The following is a 17711-nucleotide window of genomic DNA, read 5'->3' as shown; positions in this document are numbered from 1 at the left end:
AAAAGTTTTATTTGGGAGTAATATTGAGAAAAGGTCTAGAAGATTATCACTTGAATGAATTTTGTTGGATGTTTCTATCACCATTTTCTGAAGATCACGAGTGAAAAAGAACTTTGGGTAAATATCTTTTGTTCGGTCTCTTTTAACATAATCATTTTTCAATTTAGCGATGCATGTGGTAATAATCTTTTAATTAAGCGATGTATTTTCTTCATATATGGTTGTTGTATTTATTTTTCTTGAATACAAGTCACAAGTCTTTTGTGTGTGTTGAATAAAAGATCTCAACAAACTTATTCTCAACTTATCTCATGTAGTGTTACAAATTTCTTCATGATTAGATGAAGTTGTAATTATGGTTTGTATCAAAAATCTCCACGAAATAGTTGTTCTTCCACATGTAAACAAATAACAATTTTGTTATCTACCATTATAAGGATTTGACAAGTAACATTCTTCTGCATAACCTATTAATTTGAATTTGGATACTTTAGAATAAAACAAGCTTGTGTCTATTGTACATCTAAGATAACAAAGTATATTTTTTACTCCGTTCCAATGTTTTCGTGTAGGTGAAGAACTATATTCTTCTAATAGATTGACAACACATGATATATGAAGACATATATACTTAGCAAGGTACATCGTGCTCCAATCGCATTGGAATATGATAGTTCAAGACCAAGTCGCATTCTTCGTATTTTTCTCAAGGTTTAAAAGAATCTTTCTTCACATCCAATGATCTAACAACTATTCGAGTGAACAAAAAATAGCATTTGTCCATATAGATACGTTTTAACACTTTTACTATATACTATAACATACAAGATTTGTTTTTATACAAATGTTTTAACATTTTGATTATATAATTTTCATGGTGTACAAAAATTTCACTGTCTAAATGATCACTTGTAAGAACTATAAATACTATATTTTTTCCACATCCTTCAATTATAGAAACTGTTTCGAGCCGACCATATCTATCTCGATCTAGCAACATCTTCATGGATCCGACCACCATAAAAATCAGAGCATTCTGGATTCAAATCAGGTATTTATTATACTTCTTGAACATTCTACTGACCATTGAACCCTCAAAGACCTCGAAGTAAGATATTTATACCTCCAATGCATCCAATATAGTTCCCTGTATTCCATGCCGAAAAAATAGCCAGACAATTATTCATCTTATGTACATATATGGGATGATATCATTCTAAATAATAAGTTCCAAACACAATTTGAATATCATCCCATCCTTCACATATTGACTTAAGCGTCAGAGTGCTAACTTTTCAGGTACATCTCTTGCTCTGTCGCATCGAATGCTCTTCTCCGCCACAGCTTCAGCGACTCTACACATTTTCTACTAAATAGTGACGTGTGCATTCTTGCATTTTTTTAAAATTATTTCGTACTAAATAACACTACACTTTTTATATCTGTTAGTAGCAGATATTTGAGCTATGAACCTTCTAACCCATTTGGGTTCCCAACCCAAACCACTAAAAAATTCCTACAAGAACACCACGTGTAGAATGTTGACTTCTATATATTACAAAATTGTAAATTGATTGAAATCGTGTAGAGAACAAATAATCTCACACTTCAGCTAATAGATTTTGAAAAATAACTTCCTTGTTGACACCATATAACTTGGAAATTGGCTTTCTGCTATCACACACAATTGCAAGAATTTACAAAAGGCACATATTAGGGTCATCATCAAAACCAGATATTTCTATTATGCAGGCTATAGTTCAAGATTACCAAGTAACAAATTTATATGTCGAATTCTTACAATTATTTACTCATTGGTTCAAGATTTCAAGAGAGAAAAAATCACAATTGCATACGTGCCGGAAATGGAACAAATGTCCACCAAAAATAATAAAAATTGACGAACAACCATTAGTCCATACAAATCTTAAGGACCATTTCACTGATCATTTTATTTATCAGTGCGTAATAAGACAGAATAAGCAGCAGTCATAGATCAAACAGGATTATCAACGATAAAGGCTTTCAGATCTCAGGTTCTCTGCAATTTCCGTTTCCCATCTATCCCCATTTTCAAGCAGCTTCTCTTTGTCATATAGAAGCTCCTTTAACAGTTAAAACATATAATCAGTAATAAACAAATAAGAAAAGAAAAGAGAAACAATTCTGGTAATTACTAAAGATGCTCATATAGTTCAATATAAAGGAACAGATAAGGAACCTCGTGAGTCTCTGTAGAAAATTCAAAGTTTGGCCCTTCAACAATGGCGTCAACTGGGCATGCCTCTTGACAAAATCCACAATAGATGCACTTGGTCATGTCAATATCATACCTGAAAGATTTGATAAATTTGAGCAAAATTGAGGAATGCGTGGGAGAAAGGAAGGCACACAAGGTAGGTAACTCACCGAGTTGTCCTGCGGCTGCCATCTTCACGCTCCTCAGCCTCAATTGTTATTGCTTGTGCAGGACATATCTGATTAAAAAAAAATTATTTGGACAAAATAATAATGATTCAGAAGCTGATTCTACTGAAAAGAGGGTGAGAATCAAAGTAATAATGGAGAAGAGGATATAAACCATGGAAAGGGTAATTTCGGTAAATTGAGAGTTTGAATATAAAATTGACATCACTTATATTAACTAGATTTCGATATTTCTGCAGATAAATGGGCTCGCAGCCTATACTTTGAGACTAAATTGTTATCTAGAGAGGCAGAGACAACACCTAGTAGCTTTGTTTATCCCCAGTCCCTACTATTACTTACACGGGCTCACACTCACAGCCTATATTTTGAAACTAAATTGTTATCCAGAGACACACACCTAGTAGCTTTGTTTATCCCTAGTCCCTACTACTCTTTACTACAAACTGCTATTATAATTGTATAAGAAAATATACCAATTACAACCTCCAAGAATGAGAGAGTTTGACAACCTTATTTGAGATACAGATAGAGAGATTTCTAATTCTTAGGGATTGCAAGAACATCTAGTTCAATCAAAGATATGTCACAGATTCATAAACATACCAAAGCTATATGCTACATCTGGTTCAACCAAAGAACACCTATCTATTTGTCTCTGCATTAACCAACTATAAGCTACATTTGTTAACATCTACATACAATAAGTATCGGTGCATGAAAGACATCGAAGCAACAGGAAAATATTGTGCCATTTGATAGCATGAATGCTCTCTAATATCATTGTTAAAATGAAAATACTTGATAAACAACTAAATCCTTACCGCTTCACAGAGTTTGCAAGCAATGCAACGTTCTTCTCCTGTTGGATATCGTCTGAGTGCATGCTCACCACGGAAACGTGGACTCAAAGGGCCTTTCTCAAATGGATAATTGATCTGAATTAAAGAGGTCATACACACTTAAATATAAGCCGCAATACTCTTGACCAGTAAACAGTTATAAATGACACTTACCGTAACATTTTTATCAAAGAAGTACTTCAGCGTCAGCATTAGACCTCGAACAAGCTCAGTGAGAAAAAGGGTGTTGATGCTACGTTCAAAAACTGGCATCCAAAGCATCCACAGTGATTTAGTTACATTATATAAAACAGGAAAATCAAATTGAAATGAAAGGATCCTAAATAAATACCAGCACTCCAATCCTTTGACATTTCCTTTGAAAGTTTCTCCCTTTCCTCGTCCTCTACGGTTTGTGCAAAAAAAAAAAAACAAAAATATACATCAAAGAAGCATACATAATAAAACACATGCATAAGAAAAGCAAACAAAGATCAAGTGATATCTCAATTAACAGTCACAAATGATAAAGCTATTGAAATGTTTGAGACTTTGACGTCCCTTAACCCAAATAATTAGATGCTTTCTATCGGTAGCTGACTTGGGGCTGGGGAGCTGTGGTGGAGCATATTGTGGTATTTGAACCTAAACACTTTTCTCACATTTTCTACCGGTCAACCAACTAAAAGCCTAGGGAGTTTTTTGTTTTGTTTTTAAACATTACACCAACTTGAGGAGAAGAGTGTTGCAATTTGCAAATAGTGTATATTTGTAAGTATTAGTAACCTATGTAGCACCGACGCTTCTGAATAAAAGGTGTGTCGGTGTTAGTATCCAAAACCGACTCGCACACTTGTGATATTCAGATATAATTTCTACACATCCAAACCTACCCCATTATCATAATTGTAAAACAAAACCAAACCAAGAAAGGTTTTGGTGTAGAAAAGACAGACCTATTTTGGTAGAGTAGAGGTGTGAGCTCAATCTCATGCCATAATTTTGGGAATTGTGAAGCCCTTGACCTGCAACAGCCTATAAACAAACAAAAACCCCATATATATTCAAAATAAGCTATTAACCTTAAACCTAGAAAATCATCAACAACATCACAATTGACAATCAAATAAAAGAGAACAGAAAAACGAAATAGATACCAATCTTACCATCTGGCGGGTACGAAGGGCGAGAAGTGATTTCCGAGCTAAGAACGCGGCCATTTCTGCAAAAATTAACAAAGAAATTTCGTTCAGTTTCAATTGAGACAATGTTAAGAAGGAACCCTAATGGATCAGATTTGAAATGCATAGCGATAATTTTGTAAATCGAAATGGTTGGAGTTTTGGATTGATTACAGAAGATACGAAATGAAGATGGATAGAATGAAATGGAGAAAAAGTATTACCAGCAGCGGTGGGATGCGATAACGAAGCTACTGTTAAGAATGGGAATGAAATTCGATTGATAGAAGGGGAAAAAAAGAAGAAGAAAAAGAATGGGGGTGTGGTTTTGTGTTTTCTAGTAACAACAACGTGTTCAATTGTGGGCCTTACTAACAGTTTTAGCCCGGTTTATTTTGTGGTCATTTATTAGATTTTTTTTTTTCAATACTTTTCCTGGTTCATGGGATGAGGCCATGAGGGTGAACATACTGAAAACTCGATTTTACTCTTCTCATATTTCGGAGATACACGCGTGACATGTCAGGGATAACTATTGTATGGTATTTTATGTTGATTGAGTCGCCCTTAATGACATGTCCAGAGATGCATCTCCGAAAATGTCAAGTGGAAAAATAAATAAATTAGCAACCTTTCATATCCTTCTCATGGTCAAAGCACGTCATTCTACCAAATCCCTTTAAAAAAAAATGCATTCATTCTCAGGGATAACTTTTGCACGTCAAATCAGCATTTTTCGTGTTTTATCCCATCAAAAGGAGCAAAAGAAGCTGCAATTTTAGGTAGGGGTGATCAAAACAAAACCAACCCAATAGAAAACCGCAAACCAAACCAAACCAAACCGAAACCGCAAAAAACCGCATTTGGTTCGGATTAGTTTGGGTCAGTTTTTACAAAACCACACGGTTCGGTTCGATTTGCAGTTTGTATTTTGTAAACCGAATCAAACCGCACTATGTTACAACCTAAATTTTACTAACTCACATCCAACCCTAACTTAAACTTATTATACAATAGCATTATGATTACGAACAATTTTATCATCTTTACACATATAATTTCAGTCCTGATGTTCTAAAATCTCTAATAACAATATCGCATCTTCTTTGCCACATACATCTTCCCTCTTCTTCTATAATCTGTACTCTCTTATATTCATTCTTTTTCACCTTCTCATTTTTATGTAAATGTTCCGTATTTCAGTTTCGTTTTTATCGCATATTTTCTTCTCTAATCTCTCAACACTTTTTTTCTTTTTCACTTTCACTAATCTTTCGTCTCTTCTATTTTTTTGTTTCGTTATAATAATTTTTATATTGTTTTATGCTATTATTTTATGTGTAATATTCCACTTTTGTCTAATTTAATTTTTACATATTAAATGGAAAATTTTTGTCAAAATATGATGAGTTTTGTTGTTATTTGATAGTGTATGAATGTATAAATACAAAATTATGTTATCATCTATATGTGTATATATGGCTCAATAAAATATTTGTAAAAAACCGAACCAACCGCACCGAACCAAACCGCATTAGTTTGGTTTGGTTTGGTTCGGATTTTTTTAAAAGCCAACCGAACCAAACCAAACCGCACTATTTTTTCTCTTGCGGTTCGGATGATTTTTTTCGTCAAAACCGCCCAAAACGCACCGCGAGCACCCCTAATTTTAGGTAAGGAACAAATTTTTCCTTCCACATTGCTTGCATTAATCTGGTTTATGTTATGGAAAAAGAGCGTTGAGTCGGGAGATCCATCTCCTGTTTAGGTTGGATATGTTTCAAATATTTATCTTCGAATATTATCATGGTTGAGTTTGAATTTTTTATTTATTATTCTTTTTATGATTGGTTGTAGATATGGTGCACCCTAATACTTTCTTTAAAGATATTGTGTATGTTAAACTGGATGAAGTAGATGAGGATGTTAAGTTGGGTGATGTCGAAAACCATATTAAATCGGTTGATGTTGTGGTGGATGTTAAACCGGTTTCTATTGAGGTAAATTTTCATGAACAATTTATAACTAAAGAAGATTTTGTTGAGCGTTAACATATGTTCTAATGGATATGTACGACAGCCGCTAAATTTGGGTTTGATGTTGTAATTGGGAGGTCTGGTAATGGTTATGATAGAAGACATGCATTTGTATAAATGAGATGTGAAACAAGTGACACGTACCAACAACCTATTTGAAAGTTGAAACGAAATGACATCGGTTTGAGAATGTGTGATTGTTCTTTTAAGGTTCGTGGATATCGTAAGACAAATAATACATGGAAATTTAATGTGGTATCTGGTATACATAATCATTACTTTTGTTACAAGTTAGTCATTTATCTCATTGTTTGTAGACTTAATCTTGAGGATAAAGAACTTGTTTATGACATGATGTTGAATATGGTGTCGCTAAAAAACATACTTGAAACATTGAAACTGAAAGACCTAAAAATGTATCCAATATCAAGAAAATATACAATGTTTGTGTCGTAAACAACAAGGCGACGAGAGGACCAAGAACTGAAATGTAACAACTGCTTAAGCTTTTGGATAATGAAGACTATATTTCTAGGTAAAAAGTGTTTAAGAATGAAGTCATAGTTTGAGATATTTTTTGGACTCATCTTGATTCTATCAAGATTTTCAACATATTTCCCATTGTGCTTATAATTGATTCAACATACAAAACAAACAAGTATAGACTTCCACTAATGGAAATTATCTGTGTTATTTTGACGGAGATAATTTTTTTAGTGGATTTTGCATTTTTGAAAAGCGAAATAGAGAACAATGCTACATGGGCTTTTCGAAATGTGCAAGAATACGTTCAAGAACTAAGAAAAAAATGCCAAATGTCAATGTAACTGATCATAATACCGCATTGATGAATTCGATTGCAAAGGTGTTCCCTACATCATATGCATTACTTTCTATGTATCAAATAACCAAAAATATGAGGAACAAACTCAAACCTGCAATAGGGACCAAACTAATCAAATGTGATGTGGGGAAATGGTCAAAGCAAGTGTAAAAACAAACTTGTATAAATATACGGTCCTTCATCTCACGTTGTTCACAAAAACACTCCACACTATAATAAGCATATATTGACATATCATATTTCTTTTCTTCAACGGTGCGAAGCCCTAACATGAAATTAAGGTTACAGAGTACACCTCTCTTATAGATCTGAAATTCATATTGGATATTCTTCTACAATAATTAGACAAACGAAGAATTGTGAAGCTAGAGTTGCAATTTGCTGACGAGCATTTTTGGTGTTTTGTTGGTGTTTTGAAAGTTTAATCAACGAAGAAGAAAGAATTGAGAAGTCTAATGCGAGTTATATGAATTAAAATCTATCCATAGATGCATCTTTGTATCAATCACTTACTTTTGAAATCAGAGTTATTATTGAAGTATACTTACAGAGTCACCCTAACATTGATACTGAGTTGCATTGGGAAAAAAAGTAATGGTTCACTTAAAAAGTGTTAAGGTAGTTAAAAAAATGAATTTTCGAATTTAAGGAGCGTCTGTGGTTTTTCACTAGGTCACCCCACGAGTGTACAATTGAGCCCCCCCCCCCCCCCCCCCCCCCCCCCAAAAAAAAAATTATACTTCCACATAAGTTGATTAGGGGTGATGGTATTTGAAAGAACAATGTTTGAAATTTCTCTGCGATAAATTTAACTTTTAGATGCATGAAAAATCTAATGTTTATTGTGAATAAAATATTTCACTTTGACATTTAGCAGAGAATGAACATTGGCATGGATACTAAAAATATTAACCAAAGAGTCATCACTTCAAGCATCAGTTCAAAATTTAATCTTGTCACCAATATCCAATCTCTAACTGCTATTATGATAATTGATTTGAACATTATTTTTAATATCATACCAGATTGTGGAATAGATATGATAAGTAATAAGCCCTTTTTTCATCTTAAAAAAAAATCCACATATTTATTTGAAGAAGTAAACAACTTTAAACAAAGCTTCATGGAAGCAACCTCATTAGTTTTAAAAAGAAATCTAATTCCCCGACTGCCCTTAGTAGTGGGAGAATACACTCTGTGACAAACAACATTAACCAATCTTGTATTATCTTCCGGATGGTTGGCTGCCAGTTTGGCCATCACTGTTCGTTATCTTCCAGAGCGTGTCATGCGACAGTTCGGCTATTGTCAAACGATACCACGCCACCCTTCCGTATCTGCTCATATCATCGTTATCCGTCGGAAGATAGATGAGATCTTTGTAGACTTAAAGCATTACATGGTTCCTGACGAGGCTCGGGCGACCAGATCAAAGAGAGACTAGAGCTGCGTCGATAGGTACATCACTTGGTACTCACAGTGCCACACCCTACATAATCCCCACTGCAGCGGGATCACTGCCCAGGCTAGGCCATAAAGAGATCTTGCAGACTCATCACTCTCAGTTGGACCACGCTGACGATGTTCTTCCTCGCTGTTGTGAGATACTTGACATGTCGCGGGCAGGCATTGTCGATGGTTTCTTCCCTAAGGGCTATGATCACAGGCATATACATGATGGTATCATTAGGGTGGCAGATGAAACATTTTTATACCGTCGACATCGTGTCAGGACCAGTGGGACACTCGACGGTAGAGCCAAAGTAGCCAACAGACGATGTGGTGGACGCAAAGGCAGGGTAGAAGAGGATGTTGTCTGACACACACACAGTAGTGATGCCTGTGATTTTATTGATGTTTGTATTTTGATTACATTTTTGCACTTTATTTTGATTATGTATTTGACACTATTTAGATGATCTATACGATGTACTCTTTTGTTGTACTATATTCCATTGCCTTTAAATTGCACTACTTTGATGTTCCATTTTTGTCAAATATATTGGAGTTTTGGAGTGAAATAACACTGATTTAAAATATAGCAGAAGATTTAGTAGGTACATCTACGGAACACTATATTTTTAACATGTTTCGTAAATACATCTACGAAAGATTTACTGAATTGAAATATTTTGAATTTTCCCAACGTTCATTATGTTTTTTAACGATTCCGTAGATATATATAAAAAAAACCAAAATTTTTAAATAAAAAAGTACATCATATGTATCTACAAAATTAGAAGGCATAATTGAAATTTCACGAGATATATAAGTTAAAATTACTACTTAAAAATTTGTATTAAATAAAACAATTTTTTTAAATTTCAAAAAATCAAATACACATATTTCAAAAAAACATTTAAAATTACTACTTAAAAATTTGTATTAAATAAAATAATTTTTTAAATTTCAAAAAATCAAATACACATATTTCAAAAAAAACATTTCTACAAACAAGTCACATGTTAGAATTTTTTTTTTTTATACAGAGAAGTGACAATAAGTAAATGGTGAAATCTGCCACAAGCATTTCTTCTACAAAAACAACACATAGATCCAATTTCAACTGAATTTGACTTCTACACAATCCAACAAAACACAACAAAGAGAAGCGATCAGTGTCTCAACAATGGAATTGGGATTAGGTTTTGATGAAAACGATTACTTATCATGCTGTGGAAGCACCCAATTCGCCAAAGAAATGGCTTCAGCTTCTCCTTTTCCTTCCTACCAACACGCTCTTTCTGTTGCCAGACACATTTGGTTCAACACCGTTGATGTTAATGGTTGGCTACAAGCTTTCTCTGCTCACCCTTCCATTGGTCAAACTCGTGCCCCTTCTCATGCTTCTCAAACCAGTGCCCAGTTCAGTCATCAATCTCTAACTCTCTCTTCTTTTGTTTCCCCATCTGGGTCTCTCTCTTTTTTGGTTTGTTGATATGAAAAATTGTTACTTTAGTGCTAAAGTTGTGTTTTTGTTATGTGGGTGTTTATCAATTTGTGTATTTATTTTGAATTTTAGGGTACGGATAGTAATTGAAGTGGATTTGGGTAAAAATGTTTTATTTCTTGATCACTAGTTAGCATCATAGCATCATTAACATGTAGAAAAAACTGGTTTTGACAGGTGGAGTAAGGGAGAACAATCAACTGCTTTAGCAACTGCTACTGGTTCTAGTTTACAGGTTTGCTTCCTTGATACTGCTATTGACAATACTACAAATAATAATTTAGTGTTGTTTCCTGTACTATGAAATGTATGAAAACTGATCCCTACAAAAACGGCTAGTAGGGTGAGGATTGCCTCCCACTTATAAGGTTCGAAAGCAGAAACCTGATAGCAAGTAGCTCACCGGATCTTAAACTTGACTCTGATACCATATTAAGAAATGTGGTTGGACCTAACTCATCCCTACAAAACCGGCTAGTAGGGTGAAGATTGCTTTCACTTCACTTATAAACACATGTTTAGTCCATATATTGTCCAATGTGAGATTTTTAAAGATGAATAGTTAGTAGTCTAACAGTGGTCTGTTTGAATTTTATAGGAACTAGCTGAATGGAATGCTAGGTATATGCAAAAGTTTGGGTTTGTATTTCTTATATGTGCATCTGGGAGAAGTACTGAATCGATACTTGCTGAATTGAAGGTAACAACATATCAAGAGATGAAACGGGTGCCATTTTTGGATTTGAAATGTTAGAGAGGAAAATGTTAGTATAACACTGTTAGATTAAATTTAAATTAATTTGTTTTGCACTGCAGAAACGCTATACAAATAGACCAATTGTCGAATTTGAGATTGCAGCTCAGGAGCAAATGAAAATTACAGAACTGCGCTTGTCAAAGCTCTTTACAAGTAAAGGAAACATAATTTCTACAACTGATAAAAATTCCTCTCTCGCAACAAAAAAAGCAGAAGGTTCTTCCAAATCTTTCATTAATATGTTTTACTATTATGTTTGGTTATTTTAAAAACACCTCAAATTTCAAATCTGATTCCAAAATATAGTTTCCTATTCTAATTGTTTCATCGATTGCAACAACAACCCTTATGATATTTCCATGATACTTATTTTGTTTTTAAAATTTTTCGAATGCTAGAAGAACGTGTAAGCATTATTGGTGGTCACGTGACTGCTGCTTCAGACACTTTAACTGCAAAATCGATCCAAAACCCGTCCAGAACCCGCCCACCTATTACCACTCATGTGTTGGATGTTTCGCGGGGCTCTCCAGCTTCAGGCATTGATGTACTTTTGGAGAAGTGGAACGGTAATCAAGCTCGTCCGATATTCGGTTACACGGATAGTGACGGATGGGTGGTTCAAGGGTCTTCGTCGACAGATTCAGACGGTCGTAGTGGTCAACTAATGAACATAGTTGATGATGTGGATCCAGGGATATACAGGATAAGTTTCAACACTGGAAAGTACAATCCGAACGGTTTCTTTCCATCCGTATCTATTGTGTTTGAAATCTTGGAGTCACAGACAAGGCAACATTTTCATGTTCCTCTATTGCTTTCGCCATTTTCCTTCAGCACTTACCGTGGAAGCTAGAAGAAACATGGTAACAGTTTCTCTATCAATGCCATGAATACCTGAAAGTAGTTTTCATGAATTGATGTTTGTGTCCATAGAAAATGAGAAGGATACCAAGTATAAAAAGATAATCAGTGGTGTTTGCTTCATGTATGATTTCAGTACTTATATATGGGATAATAATTGTGTCTTTGCTTGGAATGTTTTAAAATAAATTGAACAGATCTAAAAGTCTAATCAAGACAAGCACTATTACATATTCAGCCAAAGGATGAATCATAATCTAAATAGTATGACCCGTGATGAAAAATTGAATAAATATATACATTTATTTACCATACTTGTTACTTGTTACAAATGAATAACAAAGCTGAATTATAACCCCTTTTAAATTTATTTACTATTTATTTTCTTTGTTTCTAATAATTTACTGACCAACAATCTCCCACTTGAAGATTGATTTTAATCTGTTTTCACACCTCAATCATACTGACCAACACTTTTATAAAAATTCAATAACGTTGATCAACTTTTGCATTATTCACAAAAATTATTAATCATGTGAATAATACACTAGTAAGAAAAATTAACAATAACAACCAATTGACTCTCATACTAGTTGTTAGAAAATTGCCCAAAATTCCTTATGGTGAAATTTATGTAAGAGTTAAATTGAAGCAGAAACACACTAAAATTAATACTCCCTCCGTTTTTTATTATAAGTTGTTTTAGACTTTTCACACAGCTTAAGAAAAATAATAATTGTAGTATGAAAATGAGAAATTATGAAGGTTTTTACAAAATTATTCTTCATTAATGACATGTGGAAGATAAATTTATATAATTGAAACGAGAGAGAATAATAAATATTTAAGGATATAATAGGAAAAACAACATTAATTATTCATTGGAATTGTAAAACGACTTATATTTAAATACAAAATATTTTTCCAAAACGACTTATAATAAAAAAAGGAGGGAGTAGTAGGTAAAATATGCGGGTGTTACCAATCGTTAGTTGGTTTAATGGTGATTGATGCTGAACTTGATAGTGAAGATCACGGTTCGATCCCCGCAACTACGATCGGGAGAGGGGGCTGAAACCACTTGATGCCAGCAACTCAATCCCCCGCAACTACGATCGGGGGAGGGGGCTGAAACCACTTGATGCCAACAACTACGATCGGGGGAGGGGGCTGAAACCACTTGATGCCAACAACTACGATCGGGGGAGGGGGATGAAACCACTTGATGCTAGAACACCACTTGATATAAATATCAAAACTCAATTACACTCAAATACATTTTATTTATAAATATTTTTTACAAAAGTTTTTCTCCTATTTTGTTAGATGAGCTTATGCTTTTCTTGTTACTTGTTGTTAAAGTTGACTTTATAGTCAATAAAATAAATAAACTAATACTCCCTCTGTTCCTTTTTAAGTGTCGTTTTAGAAGAATTTTTTTGTTCCTATTTAAGTGTCGTTTTATAATTTAATGTTATAATTTGTCATTTATACCCTTATTTTCTCAATAACTCCACCTCAAATTTTTCAATTAATTATTGGAAAAAGAGAGTGTATGATTGAATTTATTTGGAAAGAGAAAAATAAATAAGGGTATATTAGGAAAAGTAACTCTAATAATCCACTATCTTGGTTGAAGAGCTTTTTGCTAAAACGACACTTAAAAAGGAACGGAGGGAGTAGTTGCTATAATTTTTTTCTTAAATTTTTTTATATTTTTTCTTATTTTATATATTATTTATTTCTTTATTTCTCTTTATTTATCTCATTGTTTGTTGACCGGTCGCCAATTTAATATTGTACGTTTAATTTGCAAAATATGAAGTACTGGACAGAACAATACAAGACAACTTTTTATATTGTACTGTGTTTGATGGTCAATGCACTGGACAATTTTTTTTTCTCGATTTTGCTTGCTATGTCTATGTACTAGTATCAGACAAAATAATATAATTTTTACTATAATATTATTTATTGATATATAAAATATAATATTTATGAATCAAAATATTAAATAATAAAGAGGAAAAATATGAAGAATTTTTTTTTACTATACTTTGTTTAATATGTTTATGCAGCAGGCAAAATAATATAATTTTTTATATAATATTTTTTATTGATATAGAAAATATTGTTATTTATGAATCAAAATATTAAATATATAATAAGAAGAGAAGGAAAATAATAAATAGAGATTTTTTTCTCTACTTTATTTGATATGTCGATGAACCGAATAAAAATAATATAATATTTATTATAATATTTTTATTGATATATAAAATATTAATATTATATTTATGAATTAAAATATTAAATAATGAGAAAGAGAGTAAAAAATGATATTTTGATTAAATGTGCTTGAGACAAAAAGTTGTCCCATGGTTTAGTGAGGAACAAGAATTTGTGATTTTGTCCTGTCCCTTGTCATATTTTTTGTCCAGTACTATGATTAATTTCAGCATCAAACATGGTACAAAAAAAGTTGTCCTGTCCAGTATCTCATATTTTAACAAATCAAACGCAACCTACACTTCTTTCTCACAAGGCATGCAAGACTACTTTAGTATAACTTTTCACTAGTTTAAGGTTTATATACGTCATCAAAGTTCCCTTATTATTTAACAACAACCTTAATTTTAAGGTTCTATACTTTTAATTTGAAACTAATGAAAGTTGAAACATTCTTAGGTAAGGTAACAATTTCCCAAAGGATAAAGCGTACAAGATTCCTTTTTTTAATTGAAACAAGTTTCATGGAATTGGTGAGCTACCATTAGCTAAACCAACAGAGAAAATTAGTTTAGTGCTAATTAAAATTCATATACAACATGTGTTTATCACACTTTGTTAACCATACTAATATTCTCATTTCCCCCAAAACCAAATATTTCTCACAATAGACAATGGAAGGAGGGAAAGAAGAAAAGAAAAATGACAAAGGAAAAGATAAGATTGAAGGAAAGGAAGAAAAGAAAAAAGATGACATTGAATTGATCATTGCTATTTACAAATTAAACATGCATTGTCAAGAATGTGGGAACAAAATCAAGAAGCATCTCTTAACTACTCAAGGTATATTGAAATTATAATTTTGATTAATCATTTTTATATGCTTTTAATATGCTTTTTAAAATCATAATTTTATCCTTTATAAATAATTATTTTAAGTCTTTCTTTTGTACAAACCAAAAATCATCTGTGCGTAATTGCGATATTTTTAGTGTTAAATTCAAACTCAAAATCTACACGCAATTACAATGTTTTTAGTTTTTAAAAAAATCATTGATGATAAAAATCAACAATTTATTTATATTAATATATAAATACAAATAAATATTATTGATAGAGATTGAACTTCAAATTAACTGCTAATACTCATTTTCCTCTATTAACATATATCAGTTAAACTATCCCAATCAATTAAATGTTTTTAATTTTGATTATTTTTTTGGTTTAGTCAATTAGTTTCAATTTAGATAGTAAATTGACTAATCTAGTTTCGTGGTTCGTCTACGATTCATTGGCCCAACATTTTAGTTATATGTAATTTTATTTTATTTTGTAGGGGTACAAAGTGTGGAAATGGATATTGAGAAAGGAGAGATGAAGGTAAAAGGGAAATTGGACCCTTTGAAAGTGTTGAAGATTATAGAGAAGAAGAGTAATAAAAAAGTTGAATTAATATCACCAAAAGTGAAGCCTAAAGAGATTACTATTAGTAAGCCAAAGGAAATTAAGGATGTAAGTATATATTTTTCTTTATTAAGAGTATAAATTAAATATTAAGCATTGCATAGTAATTATATTTTTGTATTAACATTTAATGAAAAATAGTTCAAATCTCAAAAATATTACTTGTGAAAATAGGAGAGGCATAATTATACTTTTTGAGGCCTTGATGAAAAATGTAGGAGATTTTTTTCTCATATCAATTAGGGAGAAATAATATTATTATTTTTTGTTTGAGTTAGAAAATTTATAAAATTGTGATTTTTAAGAAAATATAAGAATAAAAATAGTTTTAAATTACAAAAAAAATGTTTGTGAAGTATGTTAGATTTAAAAGTATAGTAATATATTTTAAAATATTTAAAATCATGACTTGGCCAATATCTCATACAAAGATATATATTACATGATGTCAAATTTGAATTACATATGCATTACAATAATTTTTTGTGTTTGATTTGAAGCCAATTGTCCGAACTATATCTGTGAAAGTTCACATGCATTGTGACAAATGTGAGGCTGATCTAAAGCATAGATTAATCAAACACAAAGGTAACTAAAACACTATTCTTTCAGACCTTGAAACCTTATCATGTGTTAATTGAGTTTGATGTTATTAAATTTGACCAAATAAATACATAGGTATTTTCAATGTTAAAACCGATGTGAAAGCTCAAAGTCTAACCGTTGAAGGGACCATTGAAGTGGAAAAATTATTATCATTTTTGAAAAAAATAATGCATAAAAATGCACAAGTTATTTCCATAAAAGAAGACAAAAAGGAAGAGAAGAAAGATAAGGGTAAAGAAGAAAAGAAAGAAGAAAAAAAGGAAGGAAAAAAAGAAGAGAAAAAGGAAGAAAAGAAAGACAAGGGCAAGGCTAGTGATGAAACAAGCAAAGTAATAGAAATTCATCATCATGGGAATACAAGAGATGATACTAAAATCAATGACCATACTAATGTTCCTTATATTATTCACTATGTTTATGCACCACAACTTTTTAGTGATGAGAATCCTAATTCTTGTTCTATTTCTTAATTATGGAGTTTGATTAAAACAATACTTATGTGTTTTGTAATCTTTTTAAGTTTAGTATTTTAGATGTGTGAACATAGTTTCAAACATATAATAACTTTGATTTTATTTATTGAAGAAAAAGACATATTGAGGAGTTTGATGATATTACATAATATAAGTTTAATTAAATATGAGGACTATTAAAAAATTTATACTCTGTTTAATGTCATTTTTTATTTTAAAATGTTTAAAAATAAAATAGTTTTAATTTTGAGTATTAAAAATTAATATATGTTTCAATTTTGAGTTATGAATTTTTTAAAAATAAAAATTAATTTTTAATTGGAATAACTTTGAATGGCCCAAGAAACTACCTCTAGCTTATGTGTCCTCACCAAAAAATTAGACTTCTTTCCTCCTGAATTCTTATCAAAGTGTAAAACAAGAACTATAGCAATTTTATGTGTGTCCCATGTAAACATCATCACGCTATCCCGTCTTCGATAAATGATATCATTATCAAACTATCAAGGCCTACTAAGTAAAAGACGGCAAACATTCATATTAAGAACATCACAAAGTACGTATTCTCTGTAATGCTTTCCGATGGAGATGAAAACTCTACAAACTAGTGTTACTCAAACTTGAGAGCCCTTGTTTACCCAACCGAGGGTGTATCGCTTCTCATGGAGTTTTATGGAAAACTTCAAATAATCTACAAATTTCTGTGACACCAGATTCTCCATGCTGCTAATATCCACAATCAAATTACACACCTTGTTCTTAATAGAACAACGTCTTTTAAACAAATTATTGTGTTACCCTTCATCTTTGGATGCTAGTAAAATTTTTGACAAAATAAAATTTACCCTCTCATCAGATTCTTCCTCTACAAACTCAAATCTTGCATATTAATCGTTCTCTATTGCATGTCATACTCTTTATTATTGCTCTTCCCTTTCTTCTACAACAACGACTCTCTTTGTTGGACAAATATTTGACCTGTGACCTATTCCAGTACAACGGTATCACGTGTCTCCAATGGGTTTAGCATATGGGTTA

At 32.0% G+C, this 17711-nt stretch overlaps 3 protein-coding genes across 4 annotated transcripts; 2 read left to right on the top strand and 1 right to left on the bottom strand.

The window, feature by feature from the left end:
- Positions 1-1713: 1713 nt before the first annotated feature.
- On the bottom strand, positions 1714-4775 carry LOC131618045 (uncharacterized). Its single transcript, XM_058889313.1, has 9 exons — positions 4675-4775; positions 4436-4491; positions 4226-4304; positions 3622-3675; positions 3444-3535; positions 3252-3365; positions 2410-2477; positions 2222-2333; positions 1714-2105 (listed from the first exon to the last, which is right to left on the bottom strand). The coding sequence occupies exons 2-9, from the start codon at positions 4487-4489 to the stop codon at positions 2010-2012; spliced, it is 669 nt and encodes a 222-aa protein (XP_058745296.1). The 5' UTR covers positions 4490-4491; positions 4675-4775; the 3' UTR covers positions 1714-2009.
- A 5046-nt stretch (positions 4776-9821) lies between these two features.
- Positions 9822-12106, top strand: LOC131618044 (uric acid degradation bifunctional protein TTL). Of its 2 annotated transcripts, none has more exons than XM_058889312.1 (5): positions 9822-10195; positions 10458-10515; positions 10879-10980; positions 11097-11253; positions 11439-12106. In XM_058889312.1, the coding sequence occupies exons 1-5, from the start codon at positions 9960-9962 to the stop codon at positions 11891-11893; spliced, it is 1008 nt and encodes a 335-aa protein (XP_058745295.1). In that variant the 5' UTR covers positions 9822-9959; the 3' UTR covers positions 11894-12106. The 2 variants fall into 2 exon arrangements, with proteins under 2 accessions (XP_058745295.1, XP_058745294.1); XM_058889311.1 differs by having other exon boundaries at positions 11436-12106.
- Positions 12107-14771: 2665 nt separating this feature from the next.
- Positions 14772-16727, top strand: LOC131618043 (heavy metal-associated isoprenylated plant protein 4). Its single transcript, XM_058889309.1, has 4 exons — positions 14772-14973; positions 15467-15642; positions 16095-16182; positions 16273-16727. Exons 1-4 carry the CDS (start codon positions 14805-14807, stop codon positions 16668-16670), a joined length of 831 nt encoding a protein of 276 aa, XP_058745292.1. The 5' UTR covers positions 14772-14804; the 3' UTR covers positions 16671-16727.
- The last annotated feature ends 984 nt before the right edge of the window (positions 16728-17711 follow it).

This window comes from Vicia villosa, linkage group LG7, assembly GCF_029867415.1.
Source record: "Vicia villosa cultivar HV-30 ecotype Madison, WI linkage group LG7, Vvil1.0, whole genome shotgun sequence".
NCBI lineage: Eukaryota > Viridiplantae > Streptophyta > Magnoliopsida > Fabales > Fabaceae > Vicia > Vicia villosa.
The sequence above is the reverse complement of the archived record's forward strand: the minus strand, read 5'-3'. Positions and strand labels throughout refer to the sequence as shown.

Bases quoted from the DNA above. Each gene is read 5' to 3' on its own strand.
- LOC131618045 (XM_058889313.1), bottom strand. From the start codon at position 4,489: ATGGCCGCGTTCTTAGCTCGGAAATCACTTCTCGCCCTTCGTACCCGC. The intron at 3,536-3,621 runs GTATTTATTTAG...TTTGGATGCCAG, and splicing joins GTCAAAGGATTGGAGTGCTG to TTTTTGAACGTAGCATCAAC. The intron at 2,478-3,251 runs GTAAGGATTTAG...TTTTTTAATCAG, and splicing joins CTTGCAAACTCTGTGAAGCG to ATATGTCCTGCACAAGCAAT.
- LOC131618043 (XM_058889309.1), top strand. From the start codon at position 14,805: ATGGAAGGAGGGAAAGAAGAAAAGAAAAATGACAAAGGAAAAGATAAG. The intron at 14,974-15,466 runs GTATATTGAAAT...TTTATTTTGTAG, and splicing joins GCATCTCTTAACTACTCAAG to GGGTACAAAGTGTGGAAATG. The intron at 15,643-16,094 runs GTAAGTATATAT...TTTGATTTGAAG, and splicing joins AGCCAAAGGAAATTAAGGAT to CCAATTGTCCGAACTATATC.
- LOC131618044 (XM_058889311.1), top strand. From the start codon at position 9,960: ATGGAATTGGGATTAGGTTTTGATGAAAACGATTACTTATCATGCTGT. The intron at 10,196-10,457 runs GTTCAGTCATCA...TGGTTTTGACAG, and splicing joins GCTTCTCAAACCAGTGCCCA to GTGGAGTAAGGGAGAACAAT. The intron at 10,981-11,096 runs GTAACAACATAT...TTTGCACTGCAG, and splicing joins CGATACTTGCTGAATTGAAG to AAACGCTATACAAATAGACC.